This window comes from Spea bombifrons, chromosome 8 (genome assembly GCF_027358695.1).
Source record: "Spea bombifrons isolate aSpeBom1 chromosome 8, aSpeBom1.2.pri, whole genome shotgun sequence".
Lineage (NCBI taxonomy): Eukaryota > Metazoa > Chordata > Amphibia > Anura > Pelobatidae > Spea > Spea bombifrons.
In genome coordinates, this window is record NC_071094.1 from 24,968,826 (window position 1) to 24,992,474 (window position 23,649).

Here is a 23,649-nt window from a genome sequence, read left to right on the forward strand (position 1 = left end):
TTTCAACGTTATGGGTGATATTAAGATATATCTGAAAACATTACTTGGTTTATCTTGAAGACCTTAGAGGACTTCATTGTTTACTTCCAGTTTTAAGTATGTTACAAATGGTTGGAATTGCTTTAATATTATGGATATGTTTTAAAATATTACACAATTTAAGGGCATTAAATGTTTTATCTGTAGGCATTCCGCTAATTGTGTTACCCATATTCAGATAACAATGGAATATTGAGGTTGATGCTTGGTGAATTATGTAATAATAGTTATTGTGGTTCTCAAAGGAAGTGATATTTTGAATATTACTGCCCGGTGAGGCAATCTATGTTTTATGAAATTTGGGGAAAACAGCTTTCGAGCTTTCATAGTACTGGCAGAGGCATTTATAAATGTCTCTGTTATAATAAAATGTCTCTTTTAAAGGTGGAGGAGGGGAAGGAAATGGCATCTCTGCTGCCCTGTAACAATACCCTTGTGGACACAGGAATTCCAGGGTCACAAGGGGAAACGTTATCAGATGTGCATGAAGGATCTTCCTTCTTATCTCCTAACAGCACAAGTTTAAAACCTAGCTTGACAGTGGCATATACAAAAGGCTCCATACCCAGTCACGGGGAATGATACATTGCAGCTGGATTTTGATAAAGAATTGAAAACAGAGTTTGGTGATGCTTGATTTTTATATATTTTTTCCAAGAAAAAAATGTTTGTTTATTAAATGTGGTTGCCTTCTTCCACCGATACACAGGTTAATACTTAATTATTAATAATACTCAGATATTAACATGCATTCTGTATGCATATGTAAAAAAATAGATGTATCCAGGAAAAAAAATGGCCGCTATGGCAACCCTTCATCAGTATCATCTCACAGATTAATTTTGTATGATGCGGGATCATCTCAGATTATTTTCTTTTAGGAAAATGGCTGAGTGGGCCCTTCATAATGCTAGGGATGAGATGAGCTTTTACATGGAACTGCAACTCTCCTACACCTCCCATGTATAAACCTCAAAGTTTGTATGCTTCCTGTTTGCCGTAAAGTTTTATATTTTTTCCCAATACGTCAGCATTAAAGCCCCACAAACAAATAATGCATATTGAAGTACTTTAATATGCATTCTTTAAAATGTAAAAAAGGTACTTGCTGCAGGGAGAAGCTGCAGCTACAGCCTTGATCCCATTGAAGTCAATAGGAGACCTTCCCACGCATGTGCCGGGGTCTGAATAGAGGATGTATCACGTGCATGGAGATGCAGTCGAACACATCTCCTGCATATAAAGTGCATATAATGGCTGGAGTATACCCTTAAACAACTTATCAGTACTGTTAATACAACGGATATTTTTTTTAAACAATGTTAATTATTTTCTAGTTATGTAATGCGAATTTTGAAGCATTCCTTTCTGTAAGTGCATCAGACATCAGACGACCTTGTGAGCTGCAGAAAACATTCCAAGACTTTCACAGAATCATTTTGCTGAAGTCTGGGAGGAATGTTGGTATACAGATGCAGGCCCACTTAACTTGGAAAGCGTGCCTTGATTTCTATCTTGATCATGTGTAGTCTTGTAGAGCCGAAAGGGTGAGTGACAGTTTAAAGGTTGATTTAAGTGCTTATTAGGTTAACATATGTCTACAGAGAGGGCTGTGCATCGTTGTCACTGATACTGTGCTGAGCTAGGAGGCTGTCACTGTGCAACGTCAAAGAGCTCATCAGGTGCTTTTCTTTCATGAAGAACATTTTTATAAACACGATATAACTCAATAAGCTTGATTACTTTTATTTTGCCTGGTTACATTTCAAAAAACGTTACAAGAAAATAATGCACTGCAACATGCCTGGAGTTCGTATACTATATAGTCAAGATCATTATAAATCCTATACTGAATATAGTCTAGAGGAATTGAAGGCCATACTACCAAGAACTTGTGATCTGGTGGACTGATTTGTAAATAGACAAGAAAGTGAATTAGTGTACCATGCAGCCCAACAACAGAACTGGTAGAAAATAAATAAATGAACAGGACTTGCTCATAAATACTAAAGTAATCTAGCTGCTTGGGTGCTGATGTGCACGGTGGGGTAGTATGTCCTAGGGCTTTATTAGCTTCCATTACTCTCTATGATGTGTGACCAGCATATTAGTTCTTTGGCATTTGCCACCAGGTTATCCATTAATCACAACAGGTCTATAGGCGTATCGGGGCAAATCCTGCTAAATTTGAAAGGGAATAGTTGGGATCAAAGCAGAACCTGGCTAGGCAGTGGGAGAGGCCGAATACCACATGTATGGCCATGGCCCTGTTGGAGGTGTAGCCATGAGCATGTAGGAAAGGCCTCAAGCCTGATCTACCAATAGGCGATAGTTACCTAGGTCTGCAGTACTTGAATGGGAGACATCAGACATTAGGTGCATCTCAAGCTTCAGATTAGTAACATGTTTGACAAAAATAATGTTAGTAATGACATATTTAAAATAATAAACTACCATGTAGGCTATGACATTGAATAGGTAATATTACACAATTCAAGAAAAATAACAAAAAGTATTTTTCCAGAGTGCTTTCTTTAAATGAATTTCTGCATCTGTCTGCGGTATGTCTGGGTGATTACATTGAGCAGCCCCTAGCTCATCTCTCACGCAGGAAGAACAAAGAGCTACATCATTCATCCGCCTGACCTGATGTCGCATGTCACATGTCCAACAAACTGGAATTAACCTAGCCAATTATCTGAACAGACTGCTCACTGCTCGGCCACTTCATAAGTTAATATTTCATGTATTTCTGTAATTTCATTGACCCTTTTACAACACTATTATTTTGGTTGGCTATGTAATATTGTTTTATTACATCGTCTTAGTATTTCACCACTTTAAAATGTTATTTTAAATTTTGGCTTAATTCCACAAAAAGGGATTCCATTGATTCCACTCCATCCTGGGGCTTAGATGTAGTCGTATCTTACCTCGAAATTTCGTCACTTTCTTCTTGCAAATTAACAACCACCATGGAACCCTGTTTATAAGCACAATGGGTTTAACCGCTAAATAATTGTAGAGGAATTTAGATGCTATGAAAAACATTATCTTCCGATATAAAGGAAGCCATCCACTGCCCCATACAGCCTCACCAACAATAAATGCATATTAAATCCACAGTTTACTGTTCCTGATATACCTACTGAAGAATAATGCATATTTAATGTTCATTCCTCAAAATTAAGAATGTCTTACCTGAGGTAGAAGCTGCAGCCCTACAGCTGCCCTCCTCCTCCATGGTCTGATGTTTTTTAACCACTGATTGGCTGCTTAAAGCTGGTAGCAATCAGTCAACAGGAGTGCAAATATACATGCACATTGAGGGTCCTGTTAGATCCTCTAAACATTTCTTATACGCAAGTACCATTGCTGCCTGGCATTCAAAAATTTGCCCACATTGTAGTACTGTGTGGTAGCTGGAATCAAGTATGAGATGCTTACTGTGGATTGTTGGCTTTGATGAGTTAACGGTTAATGTTCGGCACCCGGCCCTAGATTGAAAACAAAGGAAATCTCATGAGTATTCTTTTAACCTAGGAAAAAACAATAGCTTGAAAAAATATCTATTTATAGCGGGTTGTACATTTAGGAGTCTTTGTGTGTTCTGACCATTCTTCCAGATGTTAAGATGACGACAGTACACTGTATATACATCCAGGACATGATTCCTCACCAAGATGTTGTTTAACGTGCCATAACAAAGCACAGACGATTTAGGGGTACCAGTAAACATTTTAATGTTTAAACCTTGGATTTAGATTTGGGAAGGGGATTTCTCAAAGATGTACAATGTTAAGTGTGATATGTTTTCTTGGTAAAGGTAATAAAATCATTGAGCTCATGTGCCACTGTCACCAGATCTTGTCCTTAAGTATGGGATGTTTAAAAAAAAAAAAAAAAATCCAGTAATGAGTCACACTTTTAATCCATCAATGTAGTAAATATTTTCCATAGATTCCCCATCTGATCTGAATGATCTGGTTATTCTGCCATTTGTATTTTACATTGTAAGTATCCGCAAGCAGCATCCCCATGTGCCAGTTTTTTATCCGAACATGGAATTTTTTTTATAGTTAATTGCAGTAGTTTCCTCTTGGTGGAAACATTTTTAGGATATTCCTCCTTAACTACATTTTGATTATTTTATATTGTTTTATTGTTTATTTCACAATGCCGTATTTTTTTCCTTCTGATAAAATAATCGATTATTAAACTTTATTATTACATAGGCATGTCTGAAGCAGGTTAGCAACTGGGACCTAACAGATAATTCAACACACAATATCTTCCAACACTTTCACCATAGCCATGTCACTGTATAAATGTGAATTATTTTGTCATTCAATGTATGTATCTCCCAAGTGTCCCATTTTAGGCGTGACAGTTATTCTTTGGAACCCATATTTTTAGGAGCTCAATATGTTTATGCATCCATCACGGTGTAAAACAGACCTCATAGTAAGTGGCATATTTTTTGGGCCTAAGCTGCTTTATGAGTGGCTGATCTCCATATTGTGCTAGGTTTAACCCTGTTGAGTAGCTCAAAATGGGTCACTTGTAAAAGATCGAATCATCTAATTTACTATAAAATATGGTGAAAAATTTAAAAACTTCTTTTGACTGTTATTTTAAAAATCTTTTTATTGTCTAAAAAAGCTAATGAAAAAAACTATTAGAAAAAAACAAATTATAGGCCAAAAAGTACAAGTATCATATTGCTATTTCAAAATAGATTTTTTTAGCTGATATCTGTTATGAATCCCCCCCATACAGCCATTTAACCACAATTTTTTGCCAAATTTTGCAAAGTTAGTTCATGCAGATTACAATTCAGGTATAACTTTGCAAAGAATTATATGGTTACTATTAAACAACACCCAATATGTGTTCAGCAACATCTCCTGAGTACAGCTATAACACATAGGCTCTTTGGAGGCTAAAAGGCCACATTTGAGACATGCACATTTCAGGTTTTCAACCTGAATTTTGATATCTGGTCATGGTGGTGTCCATATCCTATTTGGGACATGTTTGAAGCTGGCCAATCAAACCATTAAACCATATATTTTTAACACTTTTCAAGCACTAATTGCTAATAATCACAAGAATGTGTATGTAAATAGCAGAAAATATGTTTACAAATTAAATTATGAAAAAATATACTTTTTTGGTAAAAAAAAAAACCCCAGTAGTAGAAAAAGCCTTGGTAAAACCCTTGGCAATTTCGAATGTTGTGAGGTATGAGGATGAGAGAGTATACTAGAAAAGCATTTTCACATGAGCACAGACAAAATATTTTCATTTAATTTAATACAAAAATGTCCATATGCGGTGCTAACATTTTTAAAATTCCATACATCAGTTTTAAAGATATTTTAAATAAAAGATTTGCACTTATATTTCCTGTTTGTTCAGTTGAGAAAATAATGTATTGCAGTGTACAACAGACTACTGACTAGTTGTTTATTTTAGAATAGGAAATATAGGAAATAGGAGGTGGTGTAGATGAGTGCCCATTGTGTCCTAAAGAAATTGATTTTCATAAAAGACAGAGTAAATTATTTTATTGCAAATACATTAAACCTGCCACATTACCGGTATTAGAAACACAATATACACTAAAGGCATTTTACATTCTTTTAAATTATACCAAGTTTATTGCTGGTGACCGAGCATTACATAAGTATAGGTGTTCAATACATGCCTATTGCTACAAAATGTTTATACTTGTTTTGTCTTTTTAGTTTTAGCTTGATTATGGTTCAGCCTATTACTCAAGCACTGGGAGTAATGCCAGTTCCATTGCTTTGTTATTTACTATAACTCTTATAAAGTTTACACCCATTTCTATGTCATAGCTCAGTGTTTTTAGCCATGTTAAATGCACTGTTTAAAGATCGATTATGTCGCAAGATAGGTTTTGATGTTTTTGAGTCATTTAAATGTTTACATGGGTACTTTGATGGCCAACTGGCCAGTTAATATTTAGTTGTTGAGCTGTCATCTAATGAGCTTTATAATTGTTACTTTGCCTTTTGCTTAATGATATGCTAACATAATATGTGTTAAGCTTTGATCGAGAGTTTAATAATAAGATATACAACATTATTGATACCATTATATTCATTATCTTCCATTATCTTTTTGCCAGGAAAAATTACCTTCTGTACAAAAGAGCAAAACACATTATTAACATACCAAAGGGCAATTTTCAATTTGTTTGTAACAATGTTATACAGGCTTCAAAAGCACTTAAATGAACAGCTCAATAAAAAGGTAGAAGTTGCATGTCTTCTGGGAAACACATTTTGTGATGGTGACTTTAAATTTTTCAAAACAGAAAAAAAAAATTTTGTTTTATCCTGGGGAAATATAGATATTTTTTTGACCAAAAAGTTAAAGGAAGAGTCATGTTAAAAATGGTGTCTGCAAATATTGGTAAGAATGTCACTGTAGCCTCTTTCGTGTGTAAAAACCTTTTATTAGCCTTTTTATTGTTTATTATAAAACATGTGGTGAGGTTCAAGCATTTCTTAGGTACCTACATTTAAAAAGTCATAGGCCAATCCAGCTTTATTTTGCACCTCAATGTCTATGTGTAACAAGATTTTTTTTCTTCCCTTATGCATCCGTCCGATTCCACCACTCAGTATTCTGACATCCAAGAACACCAAAAACTTTAATACTCCACTTCCTTAAAATAAATATAAAACTGGGCCTCACTTTATGAGCTGGGGAGCTGGACCATTAGTCTTGGTTTCCTGCCTGCCATGGGAAACAACTCATTTGTGCACAGAAGAAAGGAAGTTTCATGTTTTTCCGCTTTTTATTATTTTTTTTTACATTGGAACATGTAGTGACTAGATGACATCATCCCTGTGTGACCTAAATTATGTGCAGCTAGAAGTGCATAGGGTACATGTGTCTTAAGATTGTCCAATAATGAAGGAGTTAATAAGCTTTCTTAGTCTCTAGTGGATTTTCTTTCTTTTTTTTCTCCCTTCCTGCCATCCCTTCCCGTCTTGGAGGAAAAACGGATATGCTAAAGCCCCACCAGGACATCCTTAGCTCGCAAGCAATTAGGCAGACTGAAAAAAGTCTTCTTCTCAAAACCCAATGTTTAATCCATTCATTCGCTCATGCTTTTAAACCATGTCAAGATGTGCATCAAGATGTGATATTGTCATTGCATTAATCAAAAAAGTATTGAACGGTGACATATATCATGTTACTTAACATTCCTTCCATAGTAAGTCTTCTGAAATCTCATTAAAGATACATTGAATGCATATGTATATAATAACTGTATTATATCTTCTATTTAATTCATCTTTTAATGTTTTTATCTTTTGTGCACATTTTTGATGGTGGAAAAACATTCTGTAATCCATAGGCAGGGCTATCATAGAATATGTTTTCATTTGCATAGTATATTATATTGAAGCATTTTTGTCCAGTGCGCCCCTTATCTATGGTTTGTGATTTAGTGAATATTTTAGGGGCCATAGGAAATAAACCCAGACCTGAGTTTAGATCATCAGCCGGGATCTGTTATTTTAACTATTCAGATGCAAAAGTCAGATCCTGTTAGATAAACGTGTCATTAAATAAAGCAAACACATAGTTATGAAAAGGTTGCTGTGCGAACGCTGAGTGCTGTCAGCCATCATTATGTTTTTCACATGAGCGAGTGACTGCAGCAAAATCCTGTTAAATTCCACAACTAATTAACCTCTTCAGGCCCAGGGGGTTTATGTGGCAAATACCTGCTGCTTAGCTTCAGTTATTTTGTTGAATATCCATTTAATTGAAGACCACTTAATATGAATTTCATCTGTCCTATTTGTTCTTGAAATAGGCTGGAGAGATAAACACTGTTGAGTAAAATGACCAGATTTTTAAAAAGAAGGGAATACTTTGTTAAATAGTAACTATTTTCTAGGCTCAAACAACTAACATGAAAAGGAACTTCTGTATTTGACATAATGAAAACATATATGAAAAAGGTTCATATGAACATAATCAATAAAACATTCTTTTTTGAGATATATACAAAAATAAGTATGTCTTCTCCCTTTTGATACCATTGTATTATTCAGTAGTTTTATTGGTAGCCAAGAAAATTAATAGTCAATGGCAAAAAATCTTGACAAACTATCTTTCATTGTGTTTGACAACATAGATCAAAGTTTAACCGTTTTAACATATTGATTCAGTTTCCACGCCACTTTTCTAATGCTGGAAGCAGCTAATTGGTGGTAGGATAGTGCTGTTATTAAAGCCAATGAGAACAATTTCTGTGCATGCTTGAAGGGTCTCACATTAGACCCCCTGGAAGCCTCACATGAGCCGGTGTTAGAGCTAGCAGGCTAAAGGTGAACATAGTAAGCATGCTCCTTGGCAAGGTGGAATTATGTTCAGGATATTTAATCCCTTCATACATTTGCTAAATGGAGAAAATTATCATTTAAAGGGGACACTCAACTGTTGTATGTATTTAAATATGTTTGGTGGCTGAAAGGTCCCTTTAAAATCGTGTTTTAGACCCCCACCCCCAGAACTCTTGCTGAGCCAGTTTTGGAGCTGAATGGTGGTGAGCATACATATCTCCTGCAAACCAAAAACTTAGGAGGTAGACAAGTAAGGGAAATGCATATGGGGTATTCATGCTTTTGCAAGAGAGCCCACATGGAAACGTAAAGGAGATCCATATAACATATGCATTAATGTGCCCATGATGGCTGGCATGTCCCCTGTTACACAGGGTGTTTGATTTCAGGGACTTTTGCCAGCAAATGCCATTTAAAATTGCCACTTTTATTACACAGCATGCAACATTGTAACAGAGATGAAAGAAGAAGGTTATTATGAAAATGATTCACTCTTTTACACACAAAATTATTTCAATGTATTGCTTATTTCAACTGACATGTGTTACATATGCTGTAACAAACGATCTAGTGATAGAGTCTGCACCTGTTATGATATCATCAATATTTCTTAGCTCAGTTGTAGCCGAGTTGGTTTGGGTATCCGGATGGTAAAATATGTGATATTTTTTACATATGCGTACTGTAGGTTTATTAACAAATAGGCTATCCTATGGAGCATAGTCATCATGTTTGGGTAAATTGGCCGCGATTTTCCTCTTAATTATTGTAGCTTTTTGTAGCATTGTGACTTGCCGCATATACCCTTTAAATGACCTGTTTCTGAGAACAATGTTGGGTGGTGACATTACTAACGTGCCTCTATATGAGTCACCCAGACAGTTGTAGAGAATGTTTAGAAAATGTTTTAGTTCATTTTAAAAAACATAACTTGGTGAAACCAAAGAGCTAGATTTTATTATCTCTTTTGATGTCAGGGTGTTCTGTTATGGTCTATAAGAATATTTCAAGACAAAATAGCATCCCAAATATATCTAATTTCCCGTAAGCAGTAACATGTCATCAGTATTGGTACACAAATGTTGGAAAATATCCTTTTAGTACATTTACACCGAGCTAATGTATTTACAGATGCGTAACCTGTATTTCTGTGATATATTCTCATTTTCTTGTCTTATGTACAAAGATTTCACCAATCCCCAATAACATTTTGTGACCTTGTCACCAAAAATTAATGTCACATTAATCAACATAGCTTAAAATGAAGGCTTCTGTATGGATGTTTCTAGCTTACTAGTTCCGAAACACTTTAACCTGTTATGAAACTGCTGGGCATTTTTTAGTTATTTATCTAATAATAATAATAAACCTCCACCTATTTCCTATTCTGCAAGAGTAAAAATGCTGTTTAAGATGTTGTCCCACCCAGCAGCATATTTACCTTGGGCATTACCATAGGCTTGACCCAGGGCATAGCTTCTCACTCATTGCCATACTTGCTGCTTAGCTCCAGGATATGTCCTTCAATGGATGTGAACCCCTTTAGGTGTGTGGTGCCAGGTACTGCACATTATGGAGGCTGTGCTGGATAGACTTCTAAAGTCAAATGATGCATAAGGACAATATTTCCATGTACACTACCCACACCAATCCCGTAAATAGTTCTTTACACATGTATAAATGTTTCTTTTATTCTTAATTGCTGTGTGACACAAAAGATGGCACTGATAGGTTGTTGCCATAGACATTGAAAAATGTTTGTTTTTATATGGGATCATCAAATATATATTTCCCCACATAAATTCATATAATTGTGCCACACAACTGTTTGCAGTTGTTTAATATCCATGAGAGTAGAGTACGTTTGTGTATTTTTTAAAGAAAAGTTCAAAGGGTTAAAGACAATTTTTCACAGCATTCTGTGCTCAAATTAGTAGCCAGTCAGGAAGGGGAGATCAGATGCATGCTATAATATATTATGTTCATGGAAGAAGAGACAGGAAATAGTGGAAAGCTTTCTTTGCAGACATGGCCTAGTTCAAGTGTTTTTATTGAGTGCATTAAATATTATGGTAATATGGGGGAATAAGTGAGGGCTCACTTTACCTTTATTTTACTACTGAATGAACCATAGGTCCAGGCTTCGTATCACACTGATATTACATGTGTTATAAAAGGCTCTGTATCACACCGATATTATGTGTTATAAAAGGCTCTGTATCACACCGATATTACATGTGTTATACAAGGCTCTGTATCGCACTGATATTACATGTGTTATACAAGGCTCTTCATCACACCGATCTTACGTGTTATAAAAGGCTCTGTATCACACCGATATTACATGTGTTATATAAGGCTCTGTATCACACTGATATTACATGTGTTATACAAGGCTCTTCATCACACCGATATTATGTGTTATAAAAGGCTCTGTATCACACCGATATTACATGTGTTATATAAGGCTCTATATCACACTGATATTACATGTGTTATACAAGGCTCTGTATCACACTGATATTACATGTATTATACAAGGCTCTTTATCACACCGATATTACGCGTTATAAAAGGCTCTGTATCACACCGCTATTACATGTGTTATACAAGGCTCTGTATCACACCGATATTACATGTGTTATACAAGGCTCAGTATCACACCGATATTACATGTGTTATACAAGGCTCTTTATCATGTCAATATTACATGTGTTATACAAGGCTCAGTATCACACCGATATTACATGTGTTATACAAGGCTCTTTATCATGCCAATATTACATGTGTTATACAAGGCTCTGTATCACACCAATATTACATGTGTTATACAAGGCTCATTATCACATCGATATTACATGTGTTATACAAGGATCTGCAAATACCATACTTGGGAGTTCCAGCTACTTGGAGCACCCTCCTTATGGGATGCGGGCAGGAAGTGGGCGGTTCAGCCGATGTCAGTGGGTGGTCCCACTGCAGTCTGTGGGGAGTCTCTCTGCCAGTAGGTGTTCGGGAAAGGCCGCTGTTAAAGCGGGAAATTGGTGGGGAGTGGGGTGTGTCTGAAAGCCACTCCCATGACAGAGATACCTGCCTTATGGAATTCTCAGAATCACATTCATATTACCTGCATTATACAAGGTTTGGTGTCACACTGATATTACAGGTATAATGCAAGGCTTGGTATCACACTGATAGCATATATCTGAGCCTTATATGGGTTCAGCGTGGTATGCTGTTAGTACGTTTTTATTTCTAAATCAGACCACAACTGTAGGTCTAAAGTGTCTGTGTATTCTTGCTTGCCTTGTTTTCCATTCTTTTGCAAGTCTGGAACTGCACTTTTAGGAATTCCTTCTAATACTTTGCTGGATACCTTCCCCTGTCCCAAGACTTGTTACACGGACTAACAAAGAACCCTGTTATCCGAAGAAGTCTCCTTGAAAATTCTGATTTGTTTTGGTATTATTATATGGATTTAGTGATGTATCATATAATACAATTTTCATGTTGATTTGTTTCTTGTTGCCATTAAACCATAGCTTATATGGGATTTCTGAGCCCTTCTGGTAGATCATATTATTGTGCTTTGTCGTTGCAAAGACTTGTCTTAACATTTGCATTATGTAGCCCTGTTAAGTTTTGTTCTTAAAATGAATATGTTGTAAACTCGTTTGAACAGGGCCCTCCTCACCTGTTGTTTCTGTAAGTCAAATTGTTCTGTTATAAACTACTTGTTATGTCCTGTCTACGCATTGTACAGTGCTATGAAAAATGATGGTGCTATATCAAACAATAAATAATAATAATAATAATAATAAATAAATTGGAACATGACCAATTTAAATGGTTTATAATATTTAGATATGAGATTGTAGTGTATTATACTTTATATATTATACTTTATTTCGTTGTAACAATTCACACCAATATAAGTATATCAAGGCCAAAAAATGATAATATACAAAATCTGTGCGTTAACAGACAATAGCTAACACACAGGGAAGTTTCAGGAATGCAAGATTTCAGTTCTTGAAGCATATCATATTTTTGAGTTGCTCAATATCTAAATGATTCCATGTTGATATCAGTGATGCTGTTGAAGAAACTGTAGACTCCTGTTCCTTAACCACTTACATAAAATGTACATTCCCACATTTGTATTGTGCTTGTATATCAAAACTTATAATGTTTTTCTTTTTCTTTCCCCAGCTATTATTTTAGGTATTTTCTTCCTGATGGAGAAATGATATGTCGAGAGGAAGGTGCAAAAGAAATGGAAGTAATTAATGGTGGCCTAAATAGCCACTCTGATGTCATCCTCAATGGATATATGAACAAAAGCTTCCAAGCTTGTCCAGAGGAGAGGGGTACAGAGACCATGGCAATTTGTGAGTTTGAGCACTGTGACACTGGTGGAATTTGCAGCCAGCTCCAGATGGATGATACCGCCGTTCGTTATGAAAAAAAAGGTAAAGGATCCCGAATATGGAGCCTTGTCAGCAGGAGAAGAGCAAATTCAGCCCGTACCAGAAGACCACAGTCTATGATCCTTACTAGTGAAATCAGCGATCCTAAACCTAAGTTGTCTTTTATGGACAAAGTGAGATCATTCAAAAGATTAAGATCTTCGACCTTCTCCAAAGGCTCTGTACTTCGGAATTCTAAAGCTAAAGTACAAGACCTTCCCACAGAGGACAGCAATGTTAAAATATCTAGTGCCTTATTCAGAACAAGAAAATTTGCTGATGGACAAAGGCCATATAGACATTCCTATGCAGGATACATTGATGACTTAGACACATCTTTTGAAGACGTGGAGTTAAATATTAGTATCGCTGAATGTGACTCCACTCCTGAGAACAGATGGTTGAGAGATATTGGTGTTGGATTAAATGGGGGCTCAGACTTCCTGGACAGTCAGAGCATGAGCAGCCATCGTAGATATGCTCTTAGCACAAAAAGTTCAACTATTGCTGAAGGGGAAATCCAGAGGAAAGGACTTAAAATCCCACCAGAACATCGCAGAGGAAAGAGCTCATATATGTGGAGCTATCTAAAGGGGATTTCATTAGCCAACAAAGAGAACCCAAAGGGACTTAATAGACTTCAGGGAATTACTGTTGAAAATGTAGAATGCAAAACTGACAATTATTCAAATGCGTCAGGCAAATCAGAGGACAATGTTGAGTTAGAACAATTACCTGACGGTGGCAGTACTTCCAAATCAAAAAACTTTGGTGGTGTCCTCAAGTTTTTCAGCAATGTGGCTGAAGCTGCTAGGAAGTGGCGAGGTTCCTCAAGGTCTTCTACGTCTGAGGACCAGATTTCTCAGTCTACGCCTCAAACTCCCAGACTACAGATTTCATCTGTCAAAGAACCATTAGTCATAGAAAATGAAAATGCCCTAATTTTCCCCTCAGAACACCTCCAGTCTACAGATTCAGGTATATGGGAAAACCATGCCCGTGAAAAGCCTTCGTTCCAGGACATTTCGCCTGAGCCATCAGGCAGGGATCCTTGTGATTCAGAGTGTAAGGTCACACAAACCACAGCTGACACATCATCTGAGGACAATGCCTGTTGCTTGGAAGAAATACCTAAAGAATCTTTCCAGACAGTTCCTGCTTTGCCAGAATTTGAACAACGCATTTCAGAGACAGAGAGTCCTAGTCTGTGCTTAGAATCATGCTATGATACTTTGATAACAAACACTGAGAGTGAACCCAAACAGGACAGTCTTTTTAAAACCAAGTCTGAAAACACTTTGATTACTGAACCAAATCTCTTGGCTGGACAGGATGAGGATGTATTTGAATACAGCGATTCTGCAGCTGAATCTCATTTCAGCCTGTCCTCCACAGCTTCATCATATGAGGAGGTAAACATACAAATAGCCTAAAGTAAGATTTGGAAACCAGGTAATAAAATTATGTATGTTACCTGTTTGGAGCTATCATCCCTGCTTTCTCTCACTCAGAATTGCTAATCACAAGAAGGCTGTGGATGTGACTTCAGATTACTTGCCTAATATCTGTATTAATTAGCGCAATCATTTTTTGTCACGTCAGCGTCATCTTTTTTTTTTTTTTTACTATAAAACGACTTATAAGACTATAATTTTTGTGTAAATTTTAAATAAATAATATGTATTCATTTAGATGTTAAACCTTCTAAATATAGCAATACTTGTTAACACAGTTTTTATTGTCTTTTGGCGCCATCTACTGTTTTCTAGGGGTCATAAGCCATTTAAAAGAAAGATCTTGGGTGGTGCCACCTAGAGACGTCTTAGTAAAAGTAGACATATATTTGACTGGGTGCCTGACATACATGCTCAGACAAGGAGCTTTTGAATTAAAGGGGGGCTTTAACTTGCATTACTATTTAATTGCAGTGATGGGCCTCTTGCGCTTGGATTGTTTTTATCATTGTCTGACGGTATGAAAAGCACATGTATGGAGCACACTGCCTTACCTAAAAAAGCAAGTCCAGGTCCGGTACACAATTACTGGAAATGCGTACCCAAACTATTGTTATGAGCTACACAGTATTCTTATATTGAGTCTTCCCCTCATTGGCTGCATGCCCACACATTCTATACCCTTCCACATTACAAGTAACAGAGTTTATGACAGATACTTTCACAACAATGGTAGATTCCCCATGAGAGTTACAATATTAGTCTTTGTGTATAAGGAGTTATTTTTGATCCAACAGCATTTACATTTTTTGATTTGATATACCGTATTGGCTCGGATATAGGTCGCCCCCGTATATAGGCCGCACCCTAAAAGTTTGGTGCTTTTTTAAAGAAAAAGTTTTTTTCTTTAAAAAAGCACCAAAAAAAACATGCTGCCACTCTGTCCCCCCCCCCCCGAGATATGCTGCCACTGTCCTCCCTCCCCGCGATACGCTGCCGCTGTCCTCCCTCCCCGCGATACGCTGCCGCTGTCCTCCCTTCCCGCGATACGCTGCCGCTGTCCTCCCTCCCCGCGATACGCTGCCGCTGTCCTCCCTCCCCGCGATACGCTGCCGCTGTCCTCCTCTGCCCCCCCCTCCTCGACTTACCGGAGCAGACTCCCGGTGTCTTGCGGGGCCGGCGAGGGACATCTACGCAATACGCGTATGCAACTTCCGGTACCGGTACCGGAAGTTGCATGCGCGTATTGCGTAAATGTCTCCCGCCGGCCCCGCAAGACACCCGGGAGTCTGCTCCGGTAAGTCGGGGGTGGGCAGAGGTAAAGCGCTTAGATAACCTCCCGTGCCGGCACCCCCCCCCCGTGGGAAGTGCTGGCAGGGGAGGCTGTCTGAGCGTATCGGGGAGAAGGATGCAGGTCCCCTGCACCGCTGCGGGGGACCTGTATCTTAACCCCGCTGCCTGCCCGGCGCCCGGGACTGCATGTCCCGGGCGTCGGGCGCTAGAGCCCGAATATAGGCCGCACCCCCACTTTAAAAACTTAAAGTGGGGGAAAAAAGTGCGGCCTATATTCGAGCCAATACGGTATTACACACCGTGTACAGTGGATATAAAAAGTTTACACACCCCTGTTAAAATGCCAGGTTCTTGTGATGTTAAAGAAAAAGACAAAGTTAAATCATGTCAGATGTTCTCCACCTTTAATGTGACCTATAACGTGAACTTTTACGTATAACGTAAAAGTGTGCACACCCTTAAACTAATAATCTGTTTAAGCACCTTTTGATTTCATTACAGCAATCAGTCTTTTTTGGGTAGGAGTCTATTAGCATGGTACATCTTGACGTGGCAATATTTGCCCACTCATCTTTGCAAAATCGCTCCAAATCTGTCAGATTGCGGGGACATCTCCTGTGCACAGCCCTCTTCAGATCACCCCACAGATGTTCAATTGGATTCAGGTCTGGGCTCTGGCTGGGCCATTCCAAAACCTTAATCTTCTTCTGGTGAAGCCATGCTTTTGTGGATTTGGATGTGTGCTTTGGGTCATTGTCGTGGTGAAAGGAGACGCCTGAAGGTTCATAATTCCCTCCTCCCTGATTAAGGCCCCGGTTCCAGCTGAAGAAAAACTGCCCCAAATCATGATGCTGCCGCCACCATGCTTCACTGTGGGTATGGTGTTCTTTGATGTGCAGTGTTGTTTTTGCGCCAAACATACCTTTTGGAATTATGGCCAAAAAGTTCAGCCTTGGTTTCATCAGACCATAACACATTCCCATGTGCTTTTGGGGGACTTGATGTTTGTTTTAGCAAACTTTAGCCGGGCTTGGATGTTTTTATTTGTAAGAAAAGGCTTCCGTCTTGCCACCCTACTCCATAGCCCATTCATATGAAGAATACGGGAGATTGTTGTCACACAGCCAGTACTTGCCAGAAATTCTCTGTTGTGCCATATTGTCTCCACCTGATGATGACTGTCTTCACGGTGTTCCATGGTATATCTAATGCTTTGGGAATTATTTTGTACCCTTCTCCTGACTGATATCTTTCAACAATGAGATCCCTCTGATGCTTTGGAAGCTCTTTGCAGACCATGGCTTTTGCTCTGAGATGCAACAAAGCAAATGTCAGGTAAAACCTACTAGAACAGCTGAACTGTATCTGTGATTAATCAGAGTCACTTTAAATAATGGCAGGTGTGTAATGACTTCTATTTAACATGAGTTTGAATGTGATTGTTTAATTCTGAACACAGCCCCAGTTATAAGAGGGTGTGCACACTTATGCAACCAGGTTATTGTGAGTTATTTTTGTATTTTCCCCCTCAAAGATTTCAGCTTGTTTAACAATTGAATTGTTCATGTTATAGGTCACATTACTGGTGGAAAAAGTTCTGACATGATTTATCTTTGTCTCATTCTTTAACATCACAAGAACCTGACATTTTAACAGGGGTGTGCAGACTTTTTATATCCACAGCAGCTTTAGCTTAGCATAGTCAGGGCCGGCCCTATAATGGGGCAGACTGGGGCAATTGCCCCAGGCGGCACTTTAGAAGGGGCGGCACTTTGCCGCCCCAAGCGCTTTTTTTGTTTTTTTTTTTGAAGCGGAGGAGAGAGAGAGAGAGGGGCGCCGAGTGGTTTTCGCTTACCCGCTCGGCGCCCCTCTCTCTCTCTCCTCTGCGGCGAGTCTCCCTGTTCGGTCCCGGTGCCGGCTTGTAATGCAGAGCGCCGGAAGTGACGTTAATTTCCGGCGCTCAGCATTACAAGCCGGCACCGTGACAGAGCAGGGAGACTCGCCGCAGGACTGTTTAAAGGCGTCGGCGGGGGGGGGGGGCGGCGTTTTAAACTTCGCCCCAGGCGGCGTTAAGTCTTCGGCCGGCCCTGAGCATAGTTCATACATTTTTTTCTACCATATTTAAAATCCTCTCAAAAAACGGCATGTTTAGGTCTCCACAGATTAGGGTAATAATAGATTGTTTTTACAAATGAAAACTGTTTACTACAGGAGCAGCGTAAAATCTTTGCCACCTTGCATGATGCGTCTTCTACATATGTTTGTGTTAAAAGGGATCACTCTTAAATTGGGTTACCCTTTTTTATTGCCTTGCTTGTATCATTGAAACCAAATCTCGCACCAGGAAAATGGAGCTAGAATGAGTGAGGTATCAATTTCCTTGCTATTAAATCGTCCTCCAGTGTCCCAGGCAGTATTTTAAACAGAGAATCCTATTAAATGCTTTGTAAGAACTTCAATGTGCATTTAATAAACATGAAAGAAAAATATAAAAATAATTACATACCAGAGCTGCAGCAATCCCCTGCCCATGGTCAGGGGTTTCATGCCACTGATTGGATGTTTGATTGCCTGCCGGCAGGAAATTGCTCCTATTGAAATCAGCTGAGTTATTTTTGTGTATGCGCACAACCTCAACCCCTATTTTCACTAGAGGTGATCGGTAGTAATTATACCATGTATCACAAGAACGTAAAGGGACCACTCAGCTACCATAGGCATATTCAAGTGCATGTGATTGCTGTAGTGTCTCTTTAATCTTAGCTTAGCGAGGTCACGTTACACATATGAAAAAATCTGAGAAGTTCTAATGTAGTGGACAACTAATGGTGACTACCAACTGGTTGTAATAAACACCATTTCTCAATGTCCATTACAGTATAGCATGTTTTGTATACATTGTGTTCATGAAATTTAAGCCACAGTATGGTAAAACAACATACCGTATATTCCGGCGTATAAGACGACTGGGCGTATAAGACGACCCCCAACTTTTACAGTCCAAATATAGAGTTTGGACTATACTCGCCGTATAAGACTACCCCTCTACCCAGCGTACAACAACCAGCCAATCACGGCAAGCGATGTACCTTACCGGTGATTTGCTGGTTGATTTGCTGACATATACATACATGCACTGCCCTTACACACACACACACACACATATATAATATATATATCTATATATATATCTACACATATGCCTGTCCATACATACACATTTATACACTGCCCTCACCACACACCCCTGCCTTTACACACACATGTATATGTATATATATATATATATACACACACACACACACACGTATGTATATATATATATATATATATATATATATACACACACCAGTATATATATATATATATATATATATATATATACACACACCAGTATATATATATATATATATATATATACACACCAGTGTGTGTGTGTGTGTGTGTGTGTGTATATATATATATATATATATATATATATATATATATTTCTACCCCCTTTGTCCCTTTCTCCCCATCTCTTACCTTATCTTCTGTCTTCTTTCTTCCATCCAGTTGTGGGAGCCCGATGTCTGGCACTTCAGACCTCGGCTTCCCTGCTCTCTAATCACTACGCGCCGGCTATTGATGCCGGGCGCCGGGACATGACGTCATCCCTGCGCTCGGCATCAATAGCCGGCGCCTAGTGATTAGAGAGCAGGGAAGCCGAGGTCTCAAGTGCCAGACCTCGGGCTTCCCTGCTCCCTCATCACTACGCGCCGGCAATTGATGCCGGGCGCCGGGACATGACGGCATCCCTGCGCTCGGCCTCAATAGCCGGCGCGTAGTGATTAGAGAGATTGGTGGCTTCGTGGGAACCTCCGGCTTGGTAAGTACCCGGCGTATAAGACGACCCCCCACTTTTAAGAAGATTTTTTGGGGTTAAAAAGTCGTCTTATACGCCGGAATATACGGTAACTTATTTGCAACCAGGTACACAATATAGTAATCCAACTATATTCAACATTACTTAACTGCAATTTACCTATCCTCCCTTGTTATGTTTAAATTAGGATAAATCACTGGGCAAGTATTAAGTGTTAATTAAAACGATAAGATTCTTGATTATATTGTACACTTCTTTTTTATATTTCCTCTCTATTTCCAGTTTATTCATTGTAAGAGGGTATCACATAACTGGCAAACATATAAATATCCATTTAGCATATCTACCATGATTTTCCTAATTTCCTGACAATAGTGAGTTAATATAATAATATACAGAATATTTGAAACATACATTCTCAAATATGCGGGACCAAATGCCAAAATGCAAAAAGTTCAGTTTTAAACACAACTTTTTCCCTGGCATCAAAGCAGACAAAACCAACTATTTCTGCTGCTCACTTAGGCGCAAGTATTTTTTTTTCTGAAAACTGGTTCTCAGATAAACAGAAAGTGCTATTGTAACTCAGGTGAAAAACATGAATTGGAGTGTCAGTTGGAAAAGATGTTGAGAGGTACCAAGCGCACCATTTAGCCTGGGGGAGAATTGCGTTGTAGCTATATATATCCTAAAAGGATATCCCAGAACACCACAGCACTCACATCTTTCCACTGCTGGTTTGTGGGATGTGGATGGAGGTGCTGATCTTCAGATGGATTATATTCTTTAACGAATATATATATATATATATATATATATATATATATATATATATATATATATTTTTTTTATATTATTATTTTTCACATAATGGTCCCCTTCGAGACCCAAATCCCCAAGGGAAAAATAATGTCCTCCCCTAATGTTCCTGTATTCTTGGAGAATGGTGGGTCAAAGGGTTCACATGTTCTACAGCCCTAAAAGTAAACCAAATGTTCAAATTAAATTGTGTAAGTAAAATACATTCTTCACACATATGTCATCATCTAAAATACTTACTGATGCCCTACTATTATGCTCCTCTTACCATATTCCCTAAAATAGGTAGTTCATGTTTTGCCATTTGAAATGTTGGGTTGTATGCATTATCATCAACCTTAGTAGTCTTAAGTTATTTTTTTGGGGTGTAATAAACAATGAGGCAGATGACGTTTCCACAAAAGTGCCTATTTTTATTTGCATTTTCAGCAAATTTACTAAGCAATCGTTTGGGACATTTCTAACTTAAAGGTGAACTTAATCAGCAGAGTGCATCTGTTTTTGGTAATTGAGTCTATTTATGAAAAAAGGCAGGCAGTTAACCTAGTTAAATGTAAACTCATACTACATGCCATATTCATTAACATATGAAATGTTTGCAAGTCAATGTGAGTGCCTGTGATTTTGTGCAAGTTGGAGTCAAGTTGACTTATAACTCACATGCAATCTACTGCAACTCACAAATTAAATATTTTAAATAAATTTAATAGAGTCCATAAGGGAGGGATTATGTAAGTAAGCAACAAAGAGCAAAATATGATGCTAAAATTGTGTTCACTTTTCAATACATCCTTCCCACTTATATGTGTTCATATTACCAAAATATCCCCCAAAATAGTAAAAAAAAGACCTTCGGTGACTAGATTTACTATGCAAATGAAATGTATGGATATTTTAAGTAGTTTGCACACAAGGTTCTGATTCTCCCACCCTTAGATATAGATAGCTGCTCTTTTAGGACCAAACTGGTTGTTTAATAGTTATTTATAAATATAGTTTATGCCCCTAAATAACAGTGGCTTTCAACTTTATGTATGTTGCCTTTAGGTGCAGTGGGAAGATGGACTACTTGATATTAGTAGAGAAGATGAAGGAACAACATGCTATGGGAGCCAAGGTGGTGAACTCAACCAAGGAAAAGTTCCTGATCATCTGGAATCGGCTCCTGAAGATGAAGTTCAAACACATGCAAAGGAGGAGGAAGATGACAATGAGGACAATGATAGCAGCCTATCAAGTGACTCAGAGTCTGACCAGAAAAGCAATGGAGTAGATGAAATGCCTACGTCTTCTGCTCTGTTATCCGAGAGTCAGAACATCCTTCCAGTAAGTTGTTTTTTTGCATCTTTTTATATGCTCACTGTCATTATTATAAAGTATCGTGTGAAAGTGGTCTGCATCTTCATAAAAAAGTTACTTGGGCTAAAAAAATCTATAAACCCCTAATAACGTGTAATAATAAGTGCAATATGAAAGTAAGCAAACAACAATCTCAAAAAAATATGACTCAAATGAAAGTCAATTCACAGGCTCAACCCGCATTGACATACACAATGGGGTCCAGAGGATGTACGTAAAACGAAAATGTACTTAAAGTGAATCACTACTTTTAAACGCTTATCAAAGCACATACTGCACTGCATTCGTGAGGTCATTTCCACCACAAAACATGAAACGCACAAAAGACGCTTGAAAGACGAACTGACGCACTGGCGTCATGCTGCTATGTGTCTGTTCTCGTGAAGCCAGCATACGTAAACGGGAATGGTTGAGCTGTTACTACGTTCTTACTCGCGAGTGTCCTTTAAGTGTGGTATGCTTGTAATAAATAATGAATTATAATATTAGCTGGAATATACATGATCATATAACTTAAAAATCCAACAAGATTTCATTATTTGTGTTGTTGTAGCTGTCTAGATACATTTGTGTAAGATATTTACCTGCCACAGTTTGAATACAATATAATGTATTAACTTTATACCCTTGCGTAACGCTACTTCATGAGACCTGGAGCTGGACCTCATGGATGTACGTAATTAAGCTGATTTTATATTTTTTTCTGTTCCTTCTTCTTTCCTCCTGTACTTTAGCCTCTCCGTCTGCCACCAACTCCACTCACGGTTCCTCCTTCCTTAAAATTTCCTCTGGACAGATGCATGTCACTTCCTCTGTCCCAGAGCACCCCGTCTGGGCTGGACCAAGTAGGTTGGATGAAGAGAAAGCTCCAAAGTACAGGTAAAAACATAAAGAAGACATGTCTTGGTCAATACAACCAAGGACATCAACATTAGAGTGAATGCACCTTGTATGAATGAGCTTACAAAAATGAAGCCAACAATCTACATTTTTCCATAAATATAATAAATAAATAATTTGTTCATCCTAATCAAGATCTTCTGCATACGCTTAGTGGAAGAATTAACGAATGCCTTTAGAGTCAAGTGCTTGTGTATTGTAGGTGGAACAAGAAACACGACTTATGAACATTCTGCTTTGTGATGGGTTCTGCTCATATACTAACTAGAGTGGTTTAAAGGGAGGTTACATAACTCAAATAAATTGAGCTTGACAAGCTTTATAAAAATATGTGGTATGGCCTGTCATCATTCATTTTAACGTGCACAGTTGCAATCTCTTAAAATAGATTAGCAAAATAAAATAAAACCTGCGGGGTGCACCAGTATTGCTTTTCAAATAGACCTCCTGCACATCATGTATTGTGATAGCATTGCTTGTAAACTGCTTTAAATGCAGTAGAGCAGGTGTCTTCCAAGCATTGTAAGATTAATGATCAGATGTGGATATAAATACAAAGTAACATTATTTACATGTGGCTTGCAGACGAGGAATCGCACATAATCACATTATATCTGCTGGTCGTTTCGATACAGGTGCTTTATGGCTAGTTCTATTTAGCATTTGACAAAAAGGGTTCAGTGCGAAACTGTGCAAATAATTCATTTGGATCAGATTATGACAGTGTTAACCGTATGACAGACTATCCTAAACACGGGCTGCGCAATAAATGGTTACCAAAATGTTCCTTTAATAAAGGATGCTTATTAAGGTGGTAGATGTGCATCTGGGGTAAGGAATTTCCATAGGAATAATGTGTAAAATAATGTGTAAAAGGTGGAAAATGTATTCTGTCCAGAAACAAATTCTAATGTATTCAACAGACAAAATACTGTCCCAATCTGATACCCAAACAAATTCAGTCTAGGATTCATCTGAATTTGTGACTTTTCTAGGACACTGAGGGAAAGCCCAATATAGCCCACTAGCACTTAATGTTCATACATGGGTGTAGG

The 23,649-nt window shown here is 38.0% G+C and overlaps 1 protein-coding gene across 1 annotated transcript in view; it reads left to right on the plus strand.

The window, feature by feature from the left end:
- Positions 1-23,649, plus strand: part of LOC128503232 (uncharacterized) — a 30,813-nt gene that overhangs the window by 6,065 nt on the left and 1,099 nt on the right. The window contains exons 2-4 of the mRNA XM_053473274.1: positions 12,648-14,316; positions 21,383-21,661; positions 22,429-22,573. Coding sequence (XP_053329249.1) covers positions 12,682-14,316; positions 21,383-21,661; positions 22,429-22,573 — 2,059 coding nt within the window. The 5' untranslated portion in view covers positions 12,648-12,681. The remainder of the gene's footprint in view (positions 1-12,647; positions 14,317-21,382; positions 21,662-22,428; positions 22,574-23,649) is intronic.